The 22292-nt window shown below is 28.7% G+C and overlaps 3 protein-coding genes across 3 annotated transcripts; 2 read left to right on the top strand and 1 right to left on the bottom strand.

The window, feature by feature from the left end:
• Positions 1 to 473: 473 nt before the first annotated feature.
• LOC137826622 (V-type proton ATPase subunit d2) lies at positions 474 to 5481 on the bottom strand. Its single transcript, XM_068632663.1, has 10 exons — positions 5049 to 5481; positions 4094 to 4214; positions 3651 to 3758; positions 3461 to 3563; positions 2952 to 3032; positions 2764 to 2849; positions 2615 to 2674; positions 2424 to 2472; positions 1654 to 1788; positions 474 to 891 (listed from the first exon to the last, which is right to left on the bottom strand). Exons 1-10 carry the CDS (start codon positions 5227 to 5229, stop codon positions 760 to 762), a joined length of 1056 nt encoding a protein of 351 aa, XP_068488764.1. The 5' UTR covers positions 5230 to 5481; the 3' UTR covers positions 474 to 759.
• A 1181-nt stretch (positions 5482 to 6662) lies between these two features.
• Positions 6663 to 10285, top strand: LOC137826623 (uncharacterized). The gene is made up of 9 exons (XM_068632664.1): positions 6663 to 6945; positions 7705 to 7759; positions 8012 to 8047; positions 8128 to 8172; positions 8948 to 9031; positions 9251 to 9322; positions 9449 to 9487; positions 9620 to 9719; positions 10059 to 10285. The coding sequence occupies exons 1-9, from the start codon at positions 6764 to 6766 to the stop codon at positions 10211 to 10213; spliced, it is 768 nt and encodes a 255-aa protein (XP_068488765.1). The 5' UTR covers positions 6663 to 6763; the 3' UTR covers positions 10214 to 10285.
• A 6099-nt stretch (positions 10286 to 16384) lies between these two features.
• LOC137826751 (plant cysteine oxidase 2-like) lies at positions 16385 to 20578 on the top strand. Its single transcript, XM_068632889.1, has 5 exons — positions 16385 to 16993; positions 18787 to 18899; positions 19126 to 19288; positions 19734 to 19955; positions 20269 to 20578. Exons 1-5 carry the CDS (start codon positions 16777 to 16779, stop codon positions 20391 to 20393), a joined length of 840 nt encoding a protein of 279 aa, XP_068488990.1. The 5' UTR covers positions 16385 to 16776; the 3' UTR covers positions 20394 to 20578.
• The last annotated feature ends 1714 nt before the right edge of the window (positions 20579 to 22292 follow it).

Genomic DNA, 22292 nt, shown 5'->3' with positions numbered 1-22292 from the left:
TTATTTGCCATGACTTTACTTCATCAATCTTATTAACCCCGCTACTGCTACTAATTATATTTGTGATTATATTTTGAAGTCATGAATGATCAAAATTGATAAAATTAGAAAGAAGTTCGAAAATACCAAGTTATATTAAAGTCAGTTCTGCATTAAGGGTTAAAACTTAATCCTACAACAGTCCTATAACATCCACACTAAAATGTATTGCAATTATTTAAGCACTTCTTAAAATATTTGTCTTAACCATATATAATAATGAACACACAAGTTTTACAGTAAAAGCTGAAAAGTCGCCTAGAAAGTCCACAAAGTATTTTCCATCACGCAGAATTAAGTTCACAAATTTTAAACTAAAAATAAGTAGATTAACAGTATAATAAAAAATAGAGTCAAAAATACAAAAAAAAAAGAGTGTAATCTTAAGCCAAATTCGAGTAGAAACAAAAGAAAGAGATTAAGACAGAGGCACGTAGATCCAGCTAGCAGGTTTATTGCACATGAATATTTACTGTAAAATTCACAACATACAAATTGAATCTTAAGATCTTTAAAACTGAACATATTTCAATCAAATTCGACTATAAAAATCTTCCTTCCGTATTACAGAAGATCTTATCAGCATAAGATTAATTATTTTTATCTCAATCTTCTGAACAGTGGCTGTCTAGTGTCTACTACAAATGACAACTCAGATGGAGAATGCAGAAAGTCAACAAATTATCCCAACGAACATACAAACTATAAGGAGCAATCCGACTAAAATATGAAGACAACACTGTCATGAACTCTGGACTTCTGATTCTGAGCAACACATTCTGAAATCCACATTAAATTCCTGATCTCCTGTTCCCTTAACCTCATATATGCGAAGAACACAGCATAATGAAACTGCAGTATTGACAAAATAGTGCAGCTTACTAACCCGAAAAAAAAACAATTTAGCTATCATTAAAATATTAAACTAATCCAATACAAAACTGTCTGGTTCAAAAGGAAGAGAGAGAGGAAGGGAGAGATTTTTAACGGAAAAGAAAGGGGAAGGAAAGGTGGATTTTGATTTGTTTGGTAGAGAAAAGAGTAGGCAGGGGGATTTTTGTAGAGAAGGGAGGTAGCTTTTTCTTGTTTGGTTCACTAGGATAGAGAATGAATTTAAAAAAATTAATTTATTTTGAGCATGTTTGGAGAAACTTCTTCATAAGAACTTCTAGAAGAAATTTTTTAAAAACAATGAACTTTAAAAACTAATATAAACTTATGCACAAGTTATGTGAGAGAGTTCCTACAAATTAGCTTACGCATAACTTAATTTTAAAGTACTGAGATTCTAATTTCATTTTCTTCTTATTTTCTCTCCTAAAATTCCTTACACATAAGTTTCTGCAAACAAATCCATTTGTATCTTATGATTTTGAATTTCAAAAAATAAGTAGAGATATTTTAGCAATTATACTTGAAATGTTTCAAATATCCTCCCCTCCACTCTAAAGCCTATGTTGGCGGAGAGAAAAATGAGGGATTTTGTTCCCTTCCCCTTTTAAAAATTAAATCAAACAACAAAAGTTTATATAAACCCTTCCCTCCACATTTACCCCCAACCAAACATCATGTGCATGGGCGAAAACATTGTGATACTCAGAATTGTAAACAAACCTGTTGTTCAAACGCCAGGCAAAGCCTTTTCACCTCCTCCTCATAGAATGCCTTGTCAAGCATCTGACTTTCACCATATGATAGCTTAGCAAAAATAGATTGATAGGGGGGATATTTTTCCATGACAGCACGAACCTACATGAGCAACCAGATAAAAATTTAGGGCCCAAAAAGCATTATTAAAAGAAATCGGACAGAAATATGCAGACACTACTGATGCTTTGATGGTTGACCATTTCAGGATAGATTCCAACAGAGAGGGATAAATAACTCATACACAAGACCCTCTGGAAATTGGTAGCCAAAACCAAGTAGGCAATTACAAATTACAAATGGAATAAGAAACAAGCATATCATTTACGCCTGAATAATAGAAGGCGCTCAAAAAAGGAAAGCTTCAAAGTGACATCTTAGAAAACATCTGCAGGGATCAATCAAAGACTCATGGGACAATTTCCCAACGTGCTTGTGTTGCTAAATCCATACAACAATGTTTAAACCAAAGACAACAAATATCACCAAAAATATCAAATACCAATATATCTTTTGGTAAAAACCATATCAAAACTAGCAGTACATTTCACTAACTTGGCTATCAATAAACACGAATCAACTACCCCGAGAAACACAATCTATCATGGCCTAAGAAAAGTACAAATTGAATGAAGCAAAACACCTGTAGCTACCAACTTACCAACCTAAAACATCATGTCATACATGTAAATCATACATACCTAAAACGCCATGTCTTATATGTAAATCATACTTACCTGATCAATGTCTTCACAGATAGCAAGTTCCTCATGACCATATGGGTATCTGTTTAAAATAAGTCGGTCATTACCAAAAGAATCATGCCAAAGCATTAACAAACATCGCTAATTCTAAATATATATGGCTGTGTGTGTGTGTGCGCGGAGGGAGAGAGAGAGAGAGGGGGAGCTGAGGGTTAAGAGCTTACAGCAAACCAAAATTAGAGTACAATTTTCTACGGTCATCTCTGGTAAGCTCAGTACCAATGCTGCACAGAGTAAAAGCCATGGATGCCAGTTATTACAAGTATCCAGATTAACTAAAAGGCAATAGAAAACCATTTTACTTTTCATATACCTATTTATGGTAATATTCACAGCCCTTCTATCAGCCTCAAAAGCTAGAAGGTCAGACATTATCTCAGCTGTGGCACCACCAAGTTTCTGCTTAGGAATAACATTAAAATGATGAAAATCAGAGAAGAAAAAATTGTGACAGGAGAGTACATATATCTAGTGGATAACAAAGTGCCTCAGACCCTTCACCTGACAAAATCTGTAGAAGTCTTCAAGGTATGCCTTGTAAAGAGTGTTTCTCATTATTTCAATGTTCATATCATCCAAGTCCTAGAGATATAAAGAATATAACAACAACATATCATATCAATAGAAGTCCAATTTCATCCGACTATCATGAGCATATATCAAACAAATAAACTAGTACTACAGAAACATGTAAAAGTTACATAAACTATAACACAACAAAGTATAGATCCCAATATTCCATCCAACATATAACCCAAAAAGAGGTAGCGTAGGAAAGCAGTCCTCATTAGGGAACCAACACCTTGTTTCTTTTAAATTTCCAATAATTTTGTATGATTGTATCGCAGACTCTTCAAACTCTTTATTATCACAATCTATACATTACGAGATGCAGATATAGATTATTTGCAGTTTCTGCAATAGTACCAACTAACTACTAAAATCTTTAGCACGGTATTAAATACATGAATTAAAAAAAATAAAAGGAGAAAATTGGAAAGATGGTTTACCTCTGATGTAATGCACTCAGAGAAGTACGGAGCTAGAGGAGTGTCAACAAGAACCAACCTGTAAAGCTCCCGCATATTCTGAGCAACAGCCAGAGTAGCAATACTGCAGAGGGCCAACAGAAAGCAGAGAAAAATTAAAAATGTAAGTGCTTACAGTCAACGTATTGAAAACTACATAGAATTTACTTACCTGTCAAACATGCCGAGTGGATGACATTTTTCTAGTAATTCTTGAACATCTCTCTCATGCAAAGTGCCAGTAACAATCAAAACAACATTGTCTATCATGTGACCGTAACTGCAGGAAGAAAACAGAAAGAACATCAGTTTCAGCTTTTTTGGTGGAATGATAACATAAATTTGGATGAAAATAAAAGAGCTGCAAAAGACTCATCAGCCAGAGCAAATGCTGATTTGAATTCAACTTTTACACAAGGAGGCAGAGCTAATGCCCATACTAGTTAGCTGAGTTGCTAACAAGTTACAATTACAGCACCTAAAACTACTTGAATGTTAAAATTTTAGCCTCCTCTAGCTCAACCTACATAATGTTATCAATATAAAGATGACATTGACAGAGTAAATCCATGAATACAAAAAGATACCAAACAGAAAAGGCAAAAGATCACATACGTGATATACTCTAAAAAGGTTGACAAGGGTTCTGTGGCTTGGCATAGCATGTTCTTGTAATCATCAACCAGCTTAAGAGTACACTTCTCCACAATCGTGGTGGTATGCAGTGGAGAAGGTTCTGCAATAGTTTCTCATCAGCCATCAGCATAGACCAATAATCAAAAACACCATTCCGCTAATACAAAAACAACAGAATCTACACATCTTTTAACTAATTAATAAAATAATTTATTTACACAGGAAGTAACAGAGTAAGAAAAATAATTTTTTGAAAGCTTCATTCAAATTCAATTCCAACAGAAAAATTGAACATAACCCATACGAGTCAACTTTAAAGAACTGTTAACTACAGCGAAAAATATAACACAAGAAATAAACAAGACAACGATTATTTTTTGTTTCCCGCAAATATCTTCCTTCCATATAAGGAAATCCTACTCACAATCGGGCACTATATGAACACCTCTCGAATTTTTATTCGAGATATCCTGTTTCAGACACCATCGAGACATCTCTCCAAACAAGAATTTGAACCTCCGTTTGCCCTGTTATGACGATTAGCCTCTCTGCTAAGCCCAACCTCATTGGAGGATCACACCGAGGTCCACTACACGAATATATAATGATGAAGTAACACCAATGAAAAATTAAACGAAAAACCTAGATCACAAACTTCTACGAATCTCCAAGTACTTGATTCGGTTACACTACATAACATCTCCTGAAAATTTTGAGAAACGTTCCTTATCACATATCCACTTCAAATCCACACACGTGTCGAACAAAGTTATCGCGATATCGTTTCAGCATTCAATTTCATGAAAACAGAGATGAGGGTTCAAAACGGAAACAAAATAATCACAAACACACTAATATCACATAAATAAATAGTAGATGATAAATTGAGATTGGTTATGGATGAGGGAGAGGGCGTGAATTGGAGAAAACGCACCGTTTTGGAGGTAAGGGCCGTACTCGGTGGCGGAGAGGTGCATCTTGATATCGTCGAGGGTTTCGCATTGGCAGAGATTGTTGTAATCGGAGGTGGTGAGGAGACCGGCGCGATGGCCGCGGACGATGGCCTCGAGGAAGCCGCCGTGGATGTTGAAAGTGAGAGCTTCGAATCCGTACATTTCGGATCGGATCGAATCTAATGCGGGTCGCGGATCTTGAATTGGTTGAAGGAAAGGGAAGCAGAAAAAGGATGAGAAGCTCCTCCTTCGGGGAATTTCTGCACGGAGATAAATGAATGAATAATAATTCTGAGAAATACAAACAAAGTGTATTCTCTCTTATGGTTTGAGCAGTGTGTTTCGCACTTTTACTATCGTTGAAAAAATAGATCGTGAAAAAATATATTCGTATGTCACAAACGAACAATAAACGGTAAAATCATGGTTTTAAAGGTAGAAACGGGATTCAACTAATTTCAGTAAACTATTTCTTTTAATTCTTTTAATATATTATAATCCTAAGTAGCATTCGTAAAAAATTAAAATAATATACGTAATTTATAATTTTATTTTATTTTTACTTCAAAAGCCATAAATCATAATATACGAAAAAAGTAACTTAATTATAAAAATAAATAAATTGTATTTGAGTTGAACAAATTATAATTCTCTTTAAAAAAATCAATTATAAACAATATACATATTTTTTGTTAATATTATATTGGTTAAATTGTCAGTCATTCTATTTTTTTCTTATGATAATTTATATGATCGGTTCTATCTAGTTTGATTAAATGCAATTATTTAAAAAGATTTAGATGAGACTGAGGATCAATTCCGATTTAATTAATTGAATCACCATTTCCTTATATTATGTTTTGACAAGTATGATAAAAAGTTTAAAGAAATTGAATTAATTCAAAATGTTAATATTAAAACTCATTTTTTAAAATTGATTTTTTTTAATTTAATTTAAATAATATGATATGATGAGTCAAAATAGAGTTTTAAAACCGTATATAATATATAAAAAAATTATTTAACATAAATTTTATTTGGTTTATGCAATAAAACATTATATTAAGAATAGATAAAAAATAAATTTATTTTGATAGTAGTAGTAATAAATAAGTATTGAATTGTTTAGCGAATTTGTTACTTTTTACAAAAATGTCATAAAACGTATATCACTAATAATTTATAATTAAATGATAATGAAAATAAATTTATACTGAATGTACATAGTTTTAAACTAGATTTCATGATGATTATTTTCTAAAAGTATGTTTGCAATATTTTTCATGGGTATAATTAACAATACTAAGTGTATAAAATTAATTTGATTATTTAAATTGAGAAACGAAAACATGAACTAGGTCAACTCTACTATTTTTTTTTCAAGAAATGCATAGAACCATGTTCGGTTGCATTTTTATGTTAGAAATATTTTTACAAAATAACTTGAATAAGAAAGTTACAATCTATGAAAAAAAAATAGTAATATTCCAAAAGAAACAAACATTTGAAAACAAGAAATAAACTAAAACTAAAGTAACGATTTAAAAGTAAAAAACATAAGATAAAATAAACACCCCTTACATTACATCACATGTTGCATTTGTGAGAATGAACTTTTAATTGATGAAACAGAACACACTCGTTTTCTTGTGTTTGTCTGAAAAGAAAAGCATAGTGAAGCGGAAGTACAGGTACAATGGACGCTGCTACTGCAACCTTATCTATGTGCCCATGCCATATTTTTTCTTCTTCTCTTCCTTCTTTGCGTATGCATGTGAGAGTTTCATCCAGAATCCCTCACCTTTCAGCATCCGCAGTTGACAAAACCCTCAGCCAGATCAACAATTCTGGTATCATAGCTTGTCTCAGGGCTAACAGGTCCTTTTTTCTTCTCTGCTTCAGTCTTTTTATTAAAAAAGATGGAACAGTTATAAAAAAAATGTATGTGGTCTAGTTTTTATAATCAATATTGGGTATTTTTATTTTTCTTATCCAGCTTCTCTATGGCTTTGTCTTTGGTGGGGATTACTCAGGCAACTTCTTCTGGGAGTTAGCGAATTGCAATAAAAGAAATTATTTTTAGATGCTTCCAAGTAGAAGTGGCTTGCCACTCTAATTTTTTTTGTTGGGAATGTTGGTTCTCAGAAGAGAACTTTGTTAAATGTTGAAAAAGGTGAAAACCTTGGTTTAGATTTAAAGGATAGGGATGAGTGGTTTTAATTTTTGTTGTGTAAAACATGAGGCAGGGATGGCGTACTTGTTGTAGATGAAGTTTGGGCATATGGTGTCTATGAATAGTAGCTTGTTAGGATAAAAAGTGACAGCATACACAAAGTTGAACGATTAAGTGCCAAAGTTGAAAGAGGATTACTCAGCCTAATTTTTTTTGTTTTTGTTTTGTATTTTATGTTACTAAATATAGAGGATAAAAGAGTATTATTTTTCACTTCCTTTTTCTTTCGCACTTTTTTTGCTTAGTGGGGTTAATTTTACTGAATGTCTTATGTTCTTTTTGGCTGAATTCAATTTTTGATGTGCAATTTTTGTACTAGGCAAATTCTCCCAAGGCATGACCATAATGAATTGCATTGTGTGCCTGTTTATGCTGGCTGACCTTTATTTTTCACCTATGTACAGCGCAGAAGTGGCCATGAAAGCTGCAAATGCTGCAATAGCAGGTGGAGTTTCAGTTGTAAGTTTACTTTTGACGTTCTTTTATTCTGTATTATCAATTTAATCTTAATAAAGAAAACTCAGAGGACATTTACATGGATCCGTTTTATCTTAGTTTTGAAATTGATCCTACTAGTTGAATCAGTTTAAAGGCTTTTGGGCCATACAGAGCTAGAGTTATGCAAGCCTTGTGACATCTGACAATATATGATGTACTCGACTATTTTTGTTCATGATGTGTTTCTCATCATCTATTTCTTTTAATATGTAGTTGGAGATTGTGGTATCGACTCCAGGTGTGTTTGAGGTTGTCTACCTTAATTTTTTTACTGCCTCACTTGTTTTGTTCTTAGATTTAGAATTCATACGCTTTTCTGGTCTGTGTAGGTTCTGCAGCAGCTTGTGAAGGAGCATCCTACAATGGCCCTTGGGGTATGCTTTCATCCTTAAAGTTTATATCCAGTTTCTCAGATGGCATCAATGTTCTTTGTTTGGGTGTACATCGTGTGAACCTGCCCAGAGTTAAGGAATCCGGAGAACATGTCATTGTCATTGCATTCTCTCAGTTCATTGAATTTTAAGATTGTGGGGTGTATGGCATCATCACCTAATGGACATGCTGGTTGACATGTAAATGACGATTATCACCAAGAACTGCTAATCCTCACTCTAGGACTTTTTTCTTCTCTCTTAATTTTACTTAGCTATCAAACAGAGAATAATTATTTATTCTGTGGATTATTTCTAACAAAACCACAATGTCCCGTAGAATCTTGGAAAAAAATATAAAGTTGATACATTTGAAATTGTTCTAGTGTTAAATGTGTTGTTGATTGTTGTGGATAACTACCTCTCTGTGTTAGCCCCATAATCAGTTAAGAGTAATGTCCAACTTATCTTTCCACATTTCTTCTAAATTCTAAGTAATATCGCCAAAATTACCCGAAATCTCTTACTTTATTCTGATTTAGTCTTGTCTAGAACACTAATAAATTTATCTCTATTGGAATTGCACACAAAAAATTCTTATAAAATTGGAAAATTCTTTTAGTTGCATTCTTGCAGGATATCACTAGCTTGTAAAGGTATCCTATTGCATTCTTATGATTTTGTTTTAACATGATGAACAAGACTCTTATCATGTATTATTCCATGAAAACACATATCTCTTCAAGAGTTGTCTGAACTGAACAGTCATTGCCCTTAGGTTGGAACTGTACTCAGGATTGAGGATGCTAAAAATGCAATCGATGCCGGAGCCAAATTTCTATTGAGTCCTGCTACTGTTAAGGTTTGCAATTATATTTATATATACCTGCATGTCACATAGTACCTGCGTGTGGCAAATTTCGGTGTTTACTATTATTATTTTGTTTTTCTTCTTTTCTCTTTCTTATTTGAATTAGCTTGAGAGATTCTTGTCACATAATACTTACATGTTCACTATTTGCGGACACACTAGGATGTCTAACCATGTGCATTTTCTTAAAAATTGTTTATTTGTTATCAGGACATAATGGTAATGGATTACGTTCAGAGTGGTAAAGTTTTATATATTCCCGGTACAATGACTCCAACTGAAGTAAGAGTCAACTTTTAGATTCAAGTCTTTTGCAGATCTCATGATTAATTCTTCATTAATATTTTAGTGAATGCAATTTTTTCTAGCTTTCATTGACCACTCCTTAGTGATCATTGTGCCATGCAGATATTGTCTGCATGTGATGCTGGGGCTAAAATGGTTAAGGTATGCCTTTCCATCTTCTTTTTAACATTCATATCTTTATATTTAGAGCTGCCCCATGTCAATTTATTTTTCTTTTTAAGGGTTATAATTCACATCATAATTTCTTTTACTTAGTTTTTACCTTTGTGATAGATATATCCAGTTTCTGCACTTGGAGGATTTCAGTACATATCAGCACTCAAGAAGACCTTTCCTCACGTCTCTATGGTTGCTTCTCAGGGAATAACAATAGGTAGTTTTGAAGTTTTCCTACTGGGTTATAATTGAGTGATATGAAGTTTAGAACTTACCAATGGTGAAGTTAATGTATTTGCATATAAGAAAACTAATATCCTATTTGGTTATGCACTTAGATTTTTTTTTTACAAACACTCCTTTTGAAGAACTGTTTATATCAGCCTATGGAACAAGCTTTAGAAGAATTATTCTATAACAGCTTTTAACAAATGTGTTCACTACTAATCTCATCCATGTATGCCTAGTGGACACAAGAATGCATTTTATTTAGTAGATCAAGTTAAGACCATTGGCATAACCATTCAAAGTGAATGAGTTCAACTCTTTTTTGCAGATGCTATTGGTGAATATATTTTGCGTGGAGCATCCTCAGTTGTTTTGTCAGACGCTATATTTGATAAAGAGGCAATTGAGCAACTTAATTTTGATAAGATACAAAAACTTGCACATTCTGCTACCTTACTGGGTAACAAAGCTGTGAATAGATAACAATTTGTACATTTTTAAGCATCCAATGCTGTTGTTTTCTCCTACATTTAGCCATAATGGTTGTTTGACATAGCTTATATTTTTAGTTATTTTGTCCAGAACACACGCTTTCTAGAACTTTAGGATCGGGATTCCAGAACATGATTTTTGGAACGGATTTCCATAACAAGATTCTTAGAACGGAATGTATGTAATGCATGAAATATACATATTTTGGAACAAATTTTTTGTAACACATAATACCTTCTGGAATCTATTTTCTGGAATGAGTTTTCCGAAACAAGTTTTTCAAAAACACATAAAATGGCTTTCTGAAAGGAGGTTTTTTTGCAATACATTATCTCTCTTCTTCTTCCTTTGTATCATTCTTCTTCTCTTCTTCTGCAATGGCAACAATGGTGGTGCAGTTAGTAATGATGGGGAGAGAGAAGAAAAACCTTTTTTAGGATTTAATAGAGTAGTATGTTGTTTAAGGTTTTTTGACACAATAAATTTATATGAATTTTATTTTATTTTATTGAGATAAAGAGAATTTTTAATGTATAGATAAATTTAAAAAATTAATGCTTCAATGAAAGTAGTTAAAAACATTGCTCAATTTGACATTTGAAAAACATAAAAGTACATTTACTTTAGAAAGAAGAAGCATCTAACTATTAAGCTAGTGTGTTAGAAACATACTATATATCTTCATTAAAGAAAAGAAAACATTAAAACATCATGTTATATTTCAAAATCAATCAGAGTTAAAAATGTCTCTCTTGATTTTCTCAAACTACTCTTTCTATCTTCTATGGTATATTTGATTTTATTTTACGTTTATTTCAATAAAAAATAATCTTGTATCATAATTTAATTTTATTATAAATTAAAAATATTATTTTAGAGATTTAAAATATTCATCTACTATGAATTTTAGTTATGAGATGTGATTTACGAAATTAAATTTATTATTTATGGTGAACTAGAATTATAATAATATTGTAAACATACTTATACAATGTACAAATTAAAATATTAGTTTAATTCAAATGTGCTAATACTGTAAAGACTTTTTATATTTTTATTAGTTCATAGGTTTCTACAAAGGGTAATATATTTAGATAATTTTTAATTGATAATATATAGTAGTTAGTGGCTATTATACGAAAATTAAGAGCAATAAAGAGTTAAAAATGAAATAATTAAATATTTAAAAGTCTAGAACTACACTTCTCCTCTATCATGAAATTTGCATTATTTTAATTGCAGTTATTTCCTGGGGACCTTAAAAGATCAAGTTTATTTGTGTTTAACTTTTTCTATTTCCAAGTTATTATTCATTCACTAACGGAAATACATGTAGTAACCTGTTTGTGTGCCTGCATTTTTAAATTTAAATAGTAAAATTTACAAAATATAATTCTAAATAAATAATTTTAAAAATTAAAAAAAATGTATATTTGTATTATTTTAAGTAAAAAAAGTTAGACAATTGTATTTAATAACAAATTTAATAGTTATATTTTAATATATTAGAAATAGTTACTTAAAATAAAAATGATTGCACAATTGTTTTTAATTTACTCAAAAGTATGGCTTATAGATCCTCCTCTATTTGACTTGTGATTAAACAATTTTATTAAACTATTCTTCAACATTTTGTTAGGTATTTTTTGTGAGAATATGTGTGAGTTTATTGGTGGTTTATCTACTTTCCTTAATGTTCAGATGGTTTTGGTTACTGAATTGTATGGAGTTATACATGCTACTGAAAAAGCTTAAAAGACGAGTCTTACTCATTTATTACTTTAATGTGATTTTGTCTTGATTTGTGCTGCATTTACAGTTAAAACTAATATTCATGGTATGTTTCGTAATAGGTAGAACATTGTCTTAATTACAGCGAGAAAACCAAATTTAAAATTTTTCACATTATATTTAGGGAGATGTTAAGTTTCATAAAAATACCTAACATAATAACTTTTGGTAAAAAAAAAAAATACATTCATAATTAATCATAAATTATCTTATAACAATATTATTGATTTTGGAATTGTTAATTCTTATTTATTTTTAATTGGTTAATGAAAAGAAAATTTCTACATCAGCAAAGTAAACTATTTTTTTTTTCAACCAAACCAAAGTTAAAGTAATTATTTTTTTTACCTTAACTCAAGGTTTGGATAACCACCCACACGTTAATCCTATCCAAATCCAAAAGTATAATTTTATTTTGAAGAGTCAAATATTAAAAAAAAAACTAATTTTTTTCAGACGTAAAATATAGTATTGATTCAATATTACCAGGAGTCATATTATAGAATGTATAGTCAATCCTTGTTCATAATTAACAAACCTTATTGAATTATTTTCTCATCGTAAAACTAGATTTAGCTAGCTTTCAGGTAATAAATTAGTTCTTAGTTTATAATTTCTTAACTTATAATATTTAAATAAATAAATTATAATTTGATAAAACTAATTGATAAATTAGATGGTAATATAAAATAATATAAAAGAATATAACTATATAAAATTTATCATATAAATAAAATTGTGTTTTAAGATAAAAATATATTTGATTGATATAATATAATAATTTTTAATATATTAATAAATTTAAAAATTACTTTGCAAACTAAATTTTTAAGACAAATTTTAAATTATTTTTGAATAATTTAATTTTTTAATGTATTATTTTAATATTTTTTATTTTTATTTATTTATTTTAAATAAAATATATATTAAAATGATAATCGATTATATAAAATATATTATCTTTTGAAGTGTACAATTTGCAAATCACCTCACATATGCATGGAAAGTTCAAGTTACAAAAATTGTCATTTTCTGTATTTTTTTAGTTTTAAAATTTTTCATATTCACATTTTATCTGCCTTTCAAACTTTCTCTGTTTGAAAACAAAAGGAGCATTAAAATGTTAGTAGTGATTGTATTTTAATGATAATAACAATTATGTTCAACAATTTTTTATTTAAAACATCACAAAAGTATGTTATATCTCCTTAATTAACATAATCATAATATCTCTCAATATAATGGTTGATTGTTGGCTAAGTGAAAATGGGCATATAGATCAAAAGTTGTCACACCTTCCTTTTTCACTTTGTATTTATTAAGATTTTATCACATACAATTTTTCACAAGTTTTAATTTAATGACGTGACACAATTTTTTAATAAAATTAACAATTCTTTTGACTATGATAGGGTTATTTTTTTTTGTTTTTACTAAAATGGGGTTCGTTTAAAAAAAATTACAAATTTAGGCAACTCATGCAAATTCGGTACGACTTCATATGCAAAAGTTGTCCTAATTAGGCACGACTTCTGCCATGTCATACTGAAGTCGTGCCAACTTGTCACGACTTCTGCCCCGTCATACAAAAGTCGTGCCAACTTGGCACGACTTCTGCCACGTCATAATTGTCCGCACAGACAAGCTTAATAATAAAATTCAATTCAAGTTTGATTATTAATTTCCTCATTTTCTTTATCTATGTATTTATTCATTCATAACACTCTTAGAACATTCATTTTCTTTATCTATGTATTTATTCATTCAATTCAAACATTATCCATACACAATTATCCATTTTTTGTTCCTTAAAACTAACATTCTTAGAAAATTATGTATCAAATTAATTTTTAACATTACATAACTTACTACCCAATATATAAACAATAAAATTAAAAAATATATATAAAAATTATGACGTGGCAGAAGTCGTGTCAAGTTGGCACGACTTCAGTATGACATGGCAGAAGTCGTGCCTAATTGGGACGACTTCTGCATATGAAGTCGTGCCTAATTGGGAAGACTTCTGCATATGAAGTCGTGCCGAATTGGCACGACTTGTCTAAATTTGTATTTTTTTTTAAACGGACCCCATTTTGGTAAAAACCAAAAAAATAACCCCATCATGGTCAAAAAACCTCTTTTGGAAGAGTAAATATTAAATCAATCAGCAGATGTAAATTCACTATTAAATTTAAATTAAATACTAATAATTTTATAATTTAAAAAATAATAATTAATTATTTTTTTATTTCTAAAATATATTTTTTTAATAATTGTTTTAAGAGAGAAAATTTCATTGACACATAAATTTTTTAAAAAATATATTAAATACATACGAATTCTAAGAAATAACATAAGAAGACTTATAAATATTATTGTCAAGTAGGAAGATATATGAGTATATGGGTTAGAATTTTTTTGAAGTAGAAATATAGTGATTATTCAGTGTTGTGTCCAAATATAATTACAGCATAACCATTTTAGTTATATTCAAGTTTTTATCACTATGTTTGGGTTAAACACCCCATGACTCTATAACTTTATTTTATTTCTTGGTGGCCAAATAAAAAAAGTTGAAAGTGGATAATTCTTTCCTTGGATAAGGATAAGACACATGATCAAATATATTCCTATAAGAAGAAAACTACTATGAAACAACTAATCTAGTTAGCATTACTATAAATGAATAATAATGAATTTTTAAAATATCAATCAAGAATAGTTGAAGAAGTATAACTAAGATAATTGAAATCCGTTCATTATTTAAATTTTTAATGTGATCATTTTGAACATTCCAACAAGTACATTCTAAAATGATGAAAAATCCTTTTTGAATCATGAAATATTCCAAAGAAACTAGCAAGAATAGTCCTTTCCACATATATTTGTATGATAATTGAGTAATTAGTAATATAATTTATAATATTGAGAAGTAAACTTAACTAAATTTAAAAAATAAGTACGTACAAAGGTAAGAAATATTTTGTTTTGAAGATTTATCAAATATCTTACGTGTGGAAAAAATCATGGTGTAAATCAAATAAATGAAATCTATAAGGTTTAACTTTTGAAGTTATTTACCTACCATAATTATTTTGTTCCTATAGGATTAAATTTATGCGATCATCAACCTACAACTTTATTCAAGTCTTAATATTTTAAGTAAATCCAAATCCATTAGTTCTATTATTAATTTCTTAAATTAGTATAATGGGATACTTATATTAAGAAGATGAATTATAATTATTGAACTATTCATTCGGTCAATAAATACTAAAAAAAAAAAAAATTAAAACAAAAAAATAACTAATTAATATATTAATTAAATTAGACTTTAGAGATTATAAATTTATTAGTATTTAAAATATTTTTTATTATTAATAAAATTTATAAATTAATTTTAAATTTTAGTAGTTAATAAGATATTAATTTAAAAATTAATTTATTTTTTATTAATGATATAAATTATTTTAAAAATTAATAATTTTTATAGTTTCTAAAATAATATTTAATTTACTTGTAATTAATCATTATTTATTTAATTTCTTTTCTTATAAGTGAAATTAAAATATACTATGTTCTTGAATAAATAAATAAAATATGTAGATTACAAAAATTTAAGAAATCATCGTCCAGTGTATCTACAGTGAGTGTTTTGATATATGGATCTCGAAAATCTAAATTTGAGTAAGTTACTATATTAATTATTCCTAACGGTAAATTCAGAAGATATTAATGATTTTATGAAAGAAAACACTTTTTTAGTTGCAAAAAGAAGTTAAAATTAAAGGTAAATTGCACCTTCCAAACCAAACTTAATCTGCATTGAATGCACATTTATTTAATAATAAAACTGTGGGATAAGTTACATAATTTAATTACAAGCAATTACTACTATAAATGTTTTCTTGATGTTATATTATTCAATCATAGATAAATAGTCAACTTAAAAAAAAAGTATAATTATAAAATAAATATAAACAGTAAATAAATAGTCAATGTATAAAAAAAATCATTCATTCTTATAAGAAATATTTTAAAAAACACATCTGAAATGCCTTTTCCATTACAATAACAATCAAAAAAACTTTCTCAAATAACAAAACTAATATCTATATAGGGTGAATTCATTTATTCTTTCACTAATTTTACAAAAAGAAAATTGAAAAAAGCAAGAGTGTAAAAGTGCAGCATGAGCAACAAATAAAGTAAAAGAGGTGTGAGAATGTAAAAGAAGTGAATTCCATAGTAATAGATATTTAGATATGTATTGATTAGAATCCACTGTTTCTGTAGCCCACTGAAAATCTGAACATAGCCCCTGGTTTTCAGTTTTACTTTCCAAACCACTCTCTTTCTCTCTCTCTCAATCTCACCTTCCTCTGTCTTATCCATTCATTCCCCTGCTCCTTTATATCAAACATGCAACATTGTTTCATCATTCAAATGTGTGTCATTCTTCCCACTCTCTCTTCTTCTTCTCCCTAATGCTCTTTTTCATTCAACTTCTTAAACCTTCCATAAAGAAGTCACTGACTTAACTCACAGTACACTTTCCATTTTTTCTCTGTTTTTTCTCTGTTTTCTTTTCCATGTTTTTCTTCTTCATGGTGCCCTTTTCTGCAAACTCTCTCACTCTTTTCTCGTACCCATTTTCCATAATTCTATTTCATTCCCGATTATATCAATAGTTCTGAGATCAGACTTGATCCCGAGCCAAAGTTTTTATTTTTAAGGTGTATGCTCTGCATTCAATAAAAATGGGGATTGGGAGGAATTTGTCTGAGAGAAAGGGGAGGGAGTTGCGTGAAGAAACGAATAACAACACCAACAAATCGAGGAAGAACAGGAGACAACGGCTGAGGAAGATGTCCATCGGGCAGAGATTGTTTCAGACTTGTAATCAAGTGTTTGCTTCGACCAGTCCTGGGATTGTTCCTTCTCCTCAACACATTGAAATGCTTCTCTCTGTTTTAGGTATGTGGAGTGTTCCCACTATATCTGCAAATTCTGCATTCTTTTCATTGGGATTTCATTTTGGTAATTGCCATGATGAAAGTTTGTGTCTGGGTTAAACATAAAATTTCAATTCTAACAATTTTTTTTTTGGTTTGATTGTAATTGCTGATACATTCAATGTGATCACAATTCAAAACTTTCATAAAATTATAGGAAAAACACATTTAGCATTTTTAACAAGGAATCAGAAAAAAGAAGAATCATTTTGGTGATTTTTGTCTCAATTTGATTGAATTTTGCATTTTTTATCATTATTTAACCATTCTTTTTTTCCTCCTCATCTCATTTGTATATAAAAAAGAAAACTTTTAAATATAAACAAATTTAACTTTTTTTTATAATATTTTTCTTAGATTTCTCTTACTATAATTTTTTTTTTTTACCTTTAATTATATCACATGGCAATAACAATACTTTTAGATATATATATATATATATATATTTTTTTTTTATGAAGTAGAACAATGAAGTATTCATCTTATTAATTAAAACATTTAATTGGGGTTTATTTATTTATGTTTTTTTTACTTTGTTAAGATATTTTATACCATCTTAATTGAGTATCATTCCACATGGTAGTACCTTTTCACATTAGGATTTAAAAGCTACTTAAAAAAAAAGAAGACAATTTATCTCTCTAAATATAAGAAAAAAGGGTCATTGTTTTAGTTAGTTTTGTCTATCAAGATTTTATGGTGTGAAGTTTTTTAAATTATAAGTCCAATTTCAAGGACTAAGAAGACCATAAACATAGTATTATAAATTCAATCATTGTCATTAAGGTATTTTTTTTAATTATGACTAAACATACATATGGTATGAATTTATTATATTAAAATATATAATTCTATTATTTTATGAATAATTAATTAAAAATAATATAATATAATATATATAATGCATTATTTTTTAAAATATTTTAGAATAAAAAATATTAAATTATTTATTTTATTAAATAATTAAATAATTTTTTATTTATTAGAAGATAAAATTGTTCCATTAATGATGACACAAATATTGTATTTTTATATAATAATATAGACAATTATTAAAATAAAAATATTATTAAATTAAAAAAATTTCATAAAAATAATCATAAATAATTTTTATAATTTTATTTTAGGTGAATTTTATTTATTTTGCACATTTTTTTATTATGTGTAGTTTTAATTTAAAAAATGGTTATTTAAAATGTGAAATGATAAAAATGATATTTCTCTTTAATGGTATAGATGTCAGTTTCTCTCTTCTTGTTGTGAGTTGTCATTGCGAGATTAATTTAGTGACTATATACCCAGAGAATAATCAATCATACTTCCTACTAGAAAGTTACCCTTCTATAAAGAAAATAATAAAAAAATAATTTATATATATATATATATATATAATATGTTATATAAATAGCCGTCACCTTTATCTTTGGGCAAATACCTAAATTAAGCTATAAAAAAATATTAATTAACATTTCAATTGAAAAATTATGTAATCTTTTAATATATCTCTCTAGTTTCAATTTATTTATTTATTTATTGTCTCGTATTTATCTTTAAAAAATAGTTTTTATGATTAATTTTAAAAAACTAAAATAACTAAAACACCAAAGCATAATCAAATACTCTTTTATACATTCAAATATTTAATCATTCAAATAATTCTACCAATATTTAATTCCATTTCTTTTTTCATTTTTCTTAATTAACTTTATACATTAAGATAAGCATACTTAGTTACTGACTGTGTTGTGGGTGCAGATGGAATAAGTCATGAAGACGTTGGCTTGAGACCTGACATGCCATGTTTCAATACCAACAAAAGGACCCCAAAAATTACATACCTGCACATTTATGAATGTGAACAATTCTCGGTAATTTAGCTATTCATCATTCAGAAAAACTTCTTTGAATATTGATACAAAAAAAGAACTAAGTTATTGTTTTGTTTAACAGAACATTTTATCATTGAAATGATATCATTTTGTCTCTTTTATCTTTTCTTTTCTTGCAAGTGTTTATTGGAGAATTGTTTTGTCACAGTGCTATTTTGTTGGTGTGTTAGGTTATCTATTTATTTTTAATTTCTCATTACTTCAGATGGGAATATTCTGCTTACCACCTTCTGGAGTTATCCCTCTCCACAATCACCCTGGAATGACTGTTTTCAGCAAGCTTCTTTTTGGAACCATGCATATCAAATCTTATGATTGGGTAACTGACTTGCCTCCTCACATGTCTACCATGGTCAAACCATCAGAAAGTGAGTGTTTTATTGTTTTATATCTATGTTTTACAACACTATATATACACATATATATTATAGAAGATTTGTACAAATTCTTTCACAATTGAACAGAACACACAACCTCATTCCACAGTGTTTCCTTTACGAGGTTTGCTATTTAAGGAAAAAAAATACCCATATATAGTATATATGAATACAATATTTTATATATGATTGGATTAAAATAATAATATATTACACATCTACACTATATAATTGTTCTTTCTCCTTGTCTCCTTCCCTCTTTTTTCCATTTTAAACAGTTAAACAATGATTGCACTGTGAAACAAGAATGAATGAATCACAGTCATTGTTTGAATGCAGATGCAAATAATTAATGTTCTTATCTCCTCTTTTGATATACATAATTTCTAGTTGTTTGGTTAATAAATGTATAATAATTTGCATATTGTGATTGCAGCATCCCAGACTTCAGATATGAGGTTGGCCAAAGTTAAGGTTGATGCGGAATTTGATGCTCCTTGTGACCCTTCTGTTCTTTATCCTAACGATGGAGGCAACATGCATTGGTTCACAGCAGTTACAGCATGCGCGGTTCTAGATGTTCTTGGTCCGCCATACTCTGATCCTGATGGCAGAGACTGCACGTATTACCAGAATTTCCCCTTCTCCAACTATTCAGGTATCTTCATATTCTTTCTGCAAATACTGTAAATACTGTAATTTAAAGGTTCTAGAATTTTATAGGCTGTTACAAATTATGGGTGTCCTGTTATAGCTTTACATGTTGCATCAATGAGTTATCAATAGCCGTCAGATAATTTTGGATTAGAACTGTTTTTGAATTGTACACAAAGGTGGTTTGAAATTTATAGAACTGATGTTGATGATATTTTCCTCTACTGTATATAGTCCTTTATTGACATTATACTTTACTTTATTATAAGTGTACTTTCATTTGCATAGAATGATTTGAATTTTTTCAATGGTTTCAGTGGATGGAATATCCATACCAGAGGAGGAAAGAAAAACATATGAATGGCTTCAAGAGAAAGAGAAACCTGAAAATCTTAAAGTAGTTGTAAAGATGTACAGCGGCCCAAAGATTGTGGAGAACTAATGTTGTCTTGTCACCCAACATTTTCCTGTTGTAGTGGCAAATGTTGCTGTAGATCATTTGTCTTATTCTATCTATTTATGTCACCCTTTTGTCCTCTAGTCAAACTCTCTCTATCTTGTTACTACATTTTTAGTATTTTTTTGTTCTTTATGCAATACGAGACCCTAGATTTTGTTTTTGGTTCATTTGTTCATTTAATTATGGTCATGTACATAGAAAAAAATCAGGAAAGGACAGAATGGGATGCTTAGATTGGGAAATAGTATCACTAAGAAGGCCGTAGCAATACCAAAGCTCAGAAAAAGGGTATGAAAGTCAACACAATTATCAATAAACTTTTTTAACATATAATGAAAACTACGGGATAAAGAAAAGAAGAGAATCTTATATTCCAATTTGGGATGAGATTAAGAATAAAAAGAAGTTCAATGTTAATATTAAGAATAATTTATATTTATTTATACTTTTAAATCTATCATTTTTTCTCTATAATGATTTTTCAATTAAATAATAATAAAATAAACATTTAAACTTTATTACTTTTGATCTAATATTTGTTTTTTTTTATATTTTAATTTATATTCTTTTGTAGTTTAATATTACATAAAGAAACTATATTCTAAATATTTTTTATATTTATCTTGTATATCTTAATTATTTTTAATCTTAGTGCGCATAAATTTGAGTAAATTAGTTATCTTATAAATTACTTGTTCATTACTAATCTTATATATTTATTAGATTCAGTAAACTTGTTTCCTTAACTGAGACAAGAAATGTACACCATATTTCAGTTCTTCTATTTTTATAGTGAAGTATGAATTGGGTTCAAATATTTATATATATTATCCATAAATAAATTTTATAAATTTGACAAATTAAGGTTCGCATTGATAAATAATTTATCTCGCAATGAGGTGCTTGTGAAAATTGACAAATAATTTATACATATTAATAAATTATGATTTTTTTTCCAAATACCTAGAATCTTATACTCAATTAAAAAAAATTACAAAAACAAAAATCAAATCACATTAGGAAGAATGATAATAAACGTTTGATAGTATAATTATGAATTACATATGGATGAGTATATGACATTAACTAAGAGTGAGTATGACTTTAACTAAGAATATAAGAACGAAGTTGATGAACTTTTACAATTTATTTGGTAAAATGGTCTTGAATTACACATGGATGAATGCATGTTGCATTAATCGAGAATATGAAAACGTAATTGATGATTTTTTACAATTTGTTTGGCAAAATGAAAGACCTATTAAAGGAACATGTTACTGTTTATGTTTTTATTGTTTGAATCAATTGATCAGAAACTTGGAGAGAGATGTGACCAATTATTTATATTTGATATTGTTAAAAGTTACACAATATAGACAGGACATGGAGAAGTATTAGACATGTCAATTGTGTTTCAAACAAAAATTTTTGATGAAAAGATGAACGATTGTTCAAAGGAGATGATACATGATGTCGAAGAAGAACATTTTGCAATGTATGATTCTTTAAAGTCTCATTGGGAGCAACCATTGTATTCAAGTTACACTACTTTTACGAGATTGTCAATGATTTCAAGATTATTTAGTCTAATAGTAAGAAATGAATGGACAAATATAAGTTTCACATCATTGTCGGAGTTGTTGAAGTAGATATTTCCACAAGGAGATGTGTTATTATCTAATTGTAACTATGAAACTAAGATGATATCATGTTTGATGAGTATGAATATAGGAAGATACACACATGCCTTAATGATTGTGTATTATATAAAAAAATGTTTGCAACATTGAATGTGTGTTCAATATGTGGGTTATAATGATTAAAAAAAATTGACAGAGTGCTAAGGAAGAAATATAGGGTCTCCCTTGCTAAGTTGTTATG

The sequence above is a fragment of the Phaseolus vulgaris genome, chromosome 8 (assembly GCF_000499845.2).
Source record: "Phaseolus vulgaris cultivar G19833 chromosome 8, P. vulgaris v2.0, whole genome shotgun sequence".
NCBI classification, from domain to species: Eukaryota; Viridiplantae; Streptophyta; class Magnoliopsida; order Fabales; family Fabaceae; genus Phaseolus; species Phaseolus vulgaris.
Note: the sequence above shows the minus strand (reverse complement) of the source record. Positions and strands in the feature narration are given on the sequence as shown.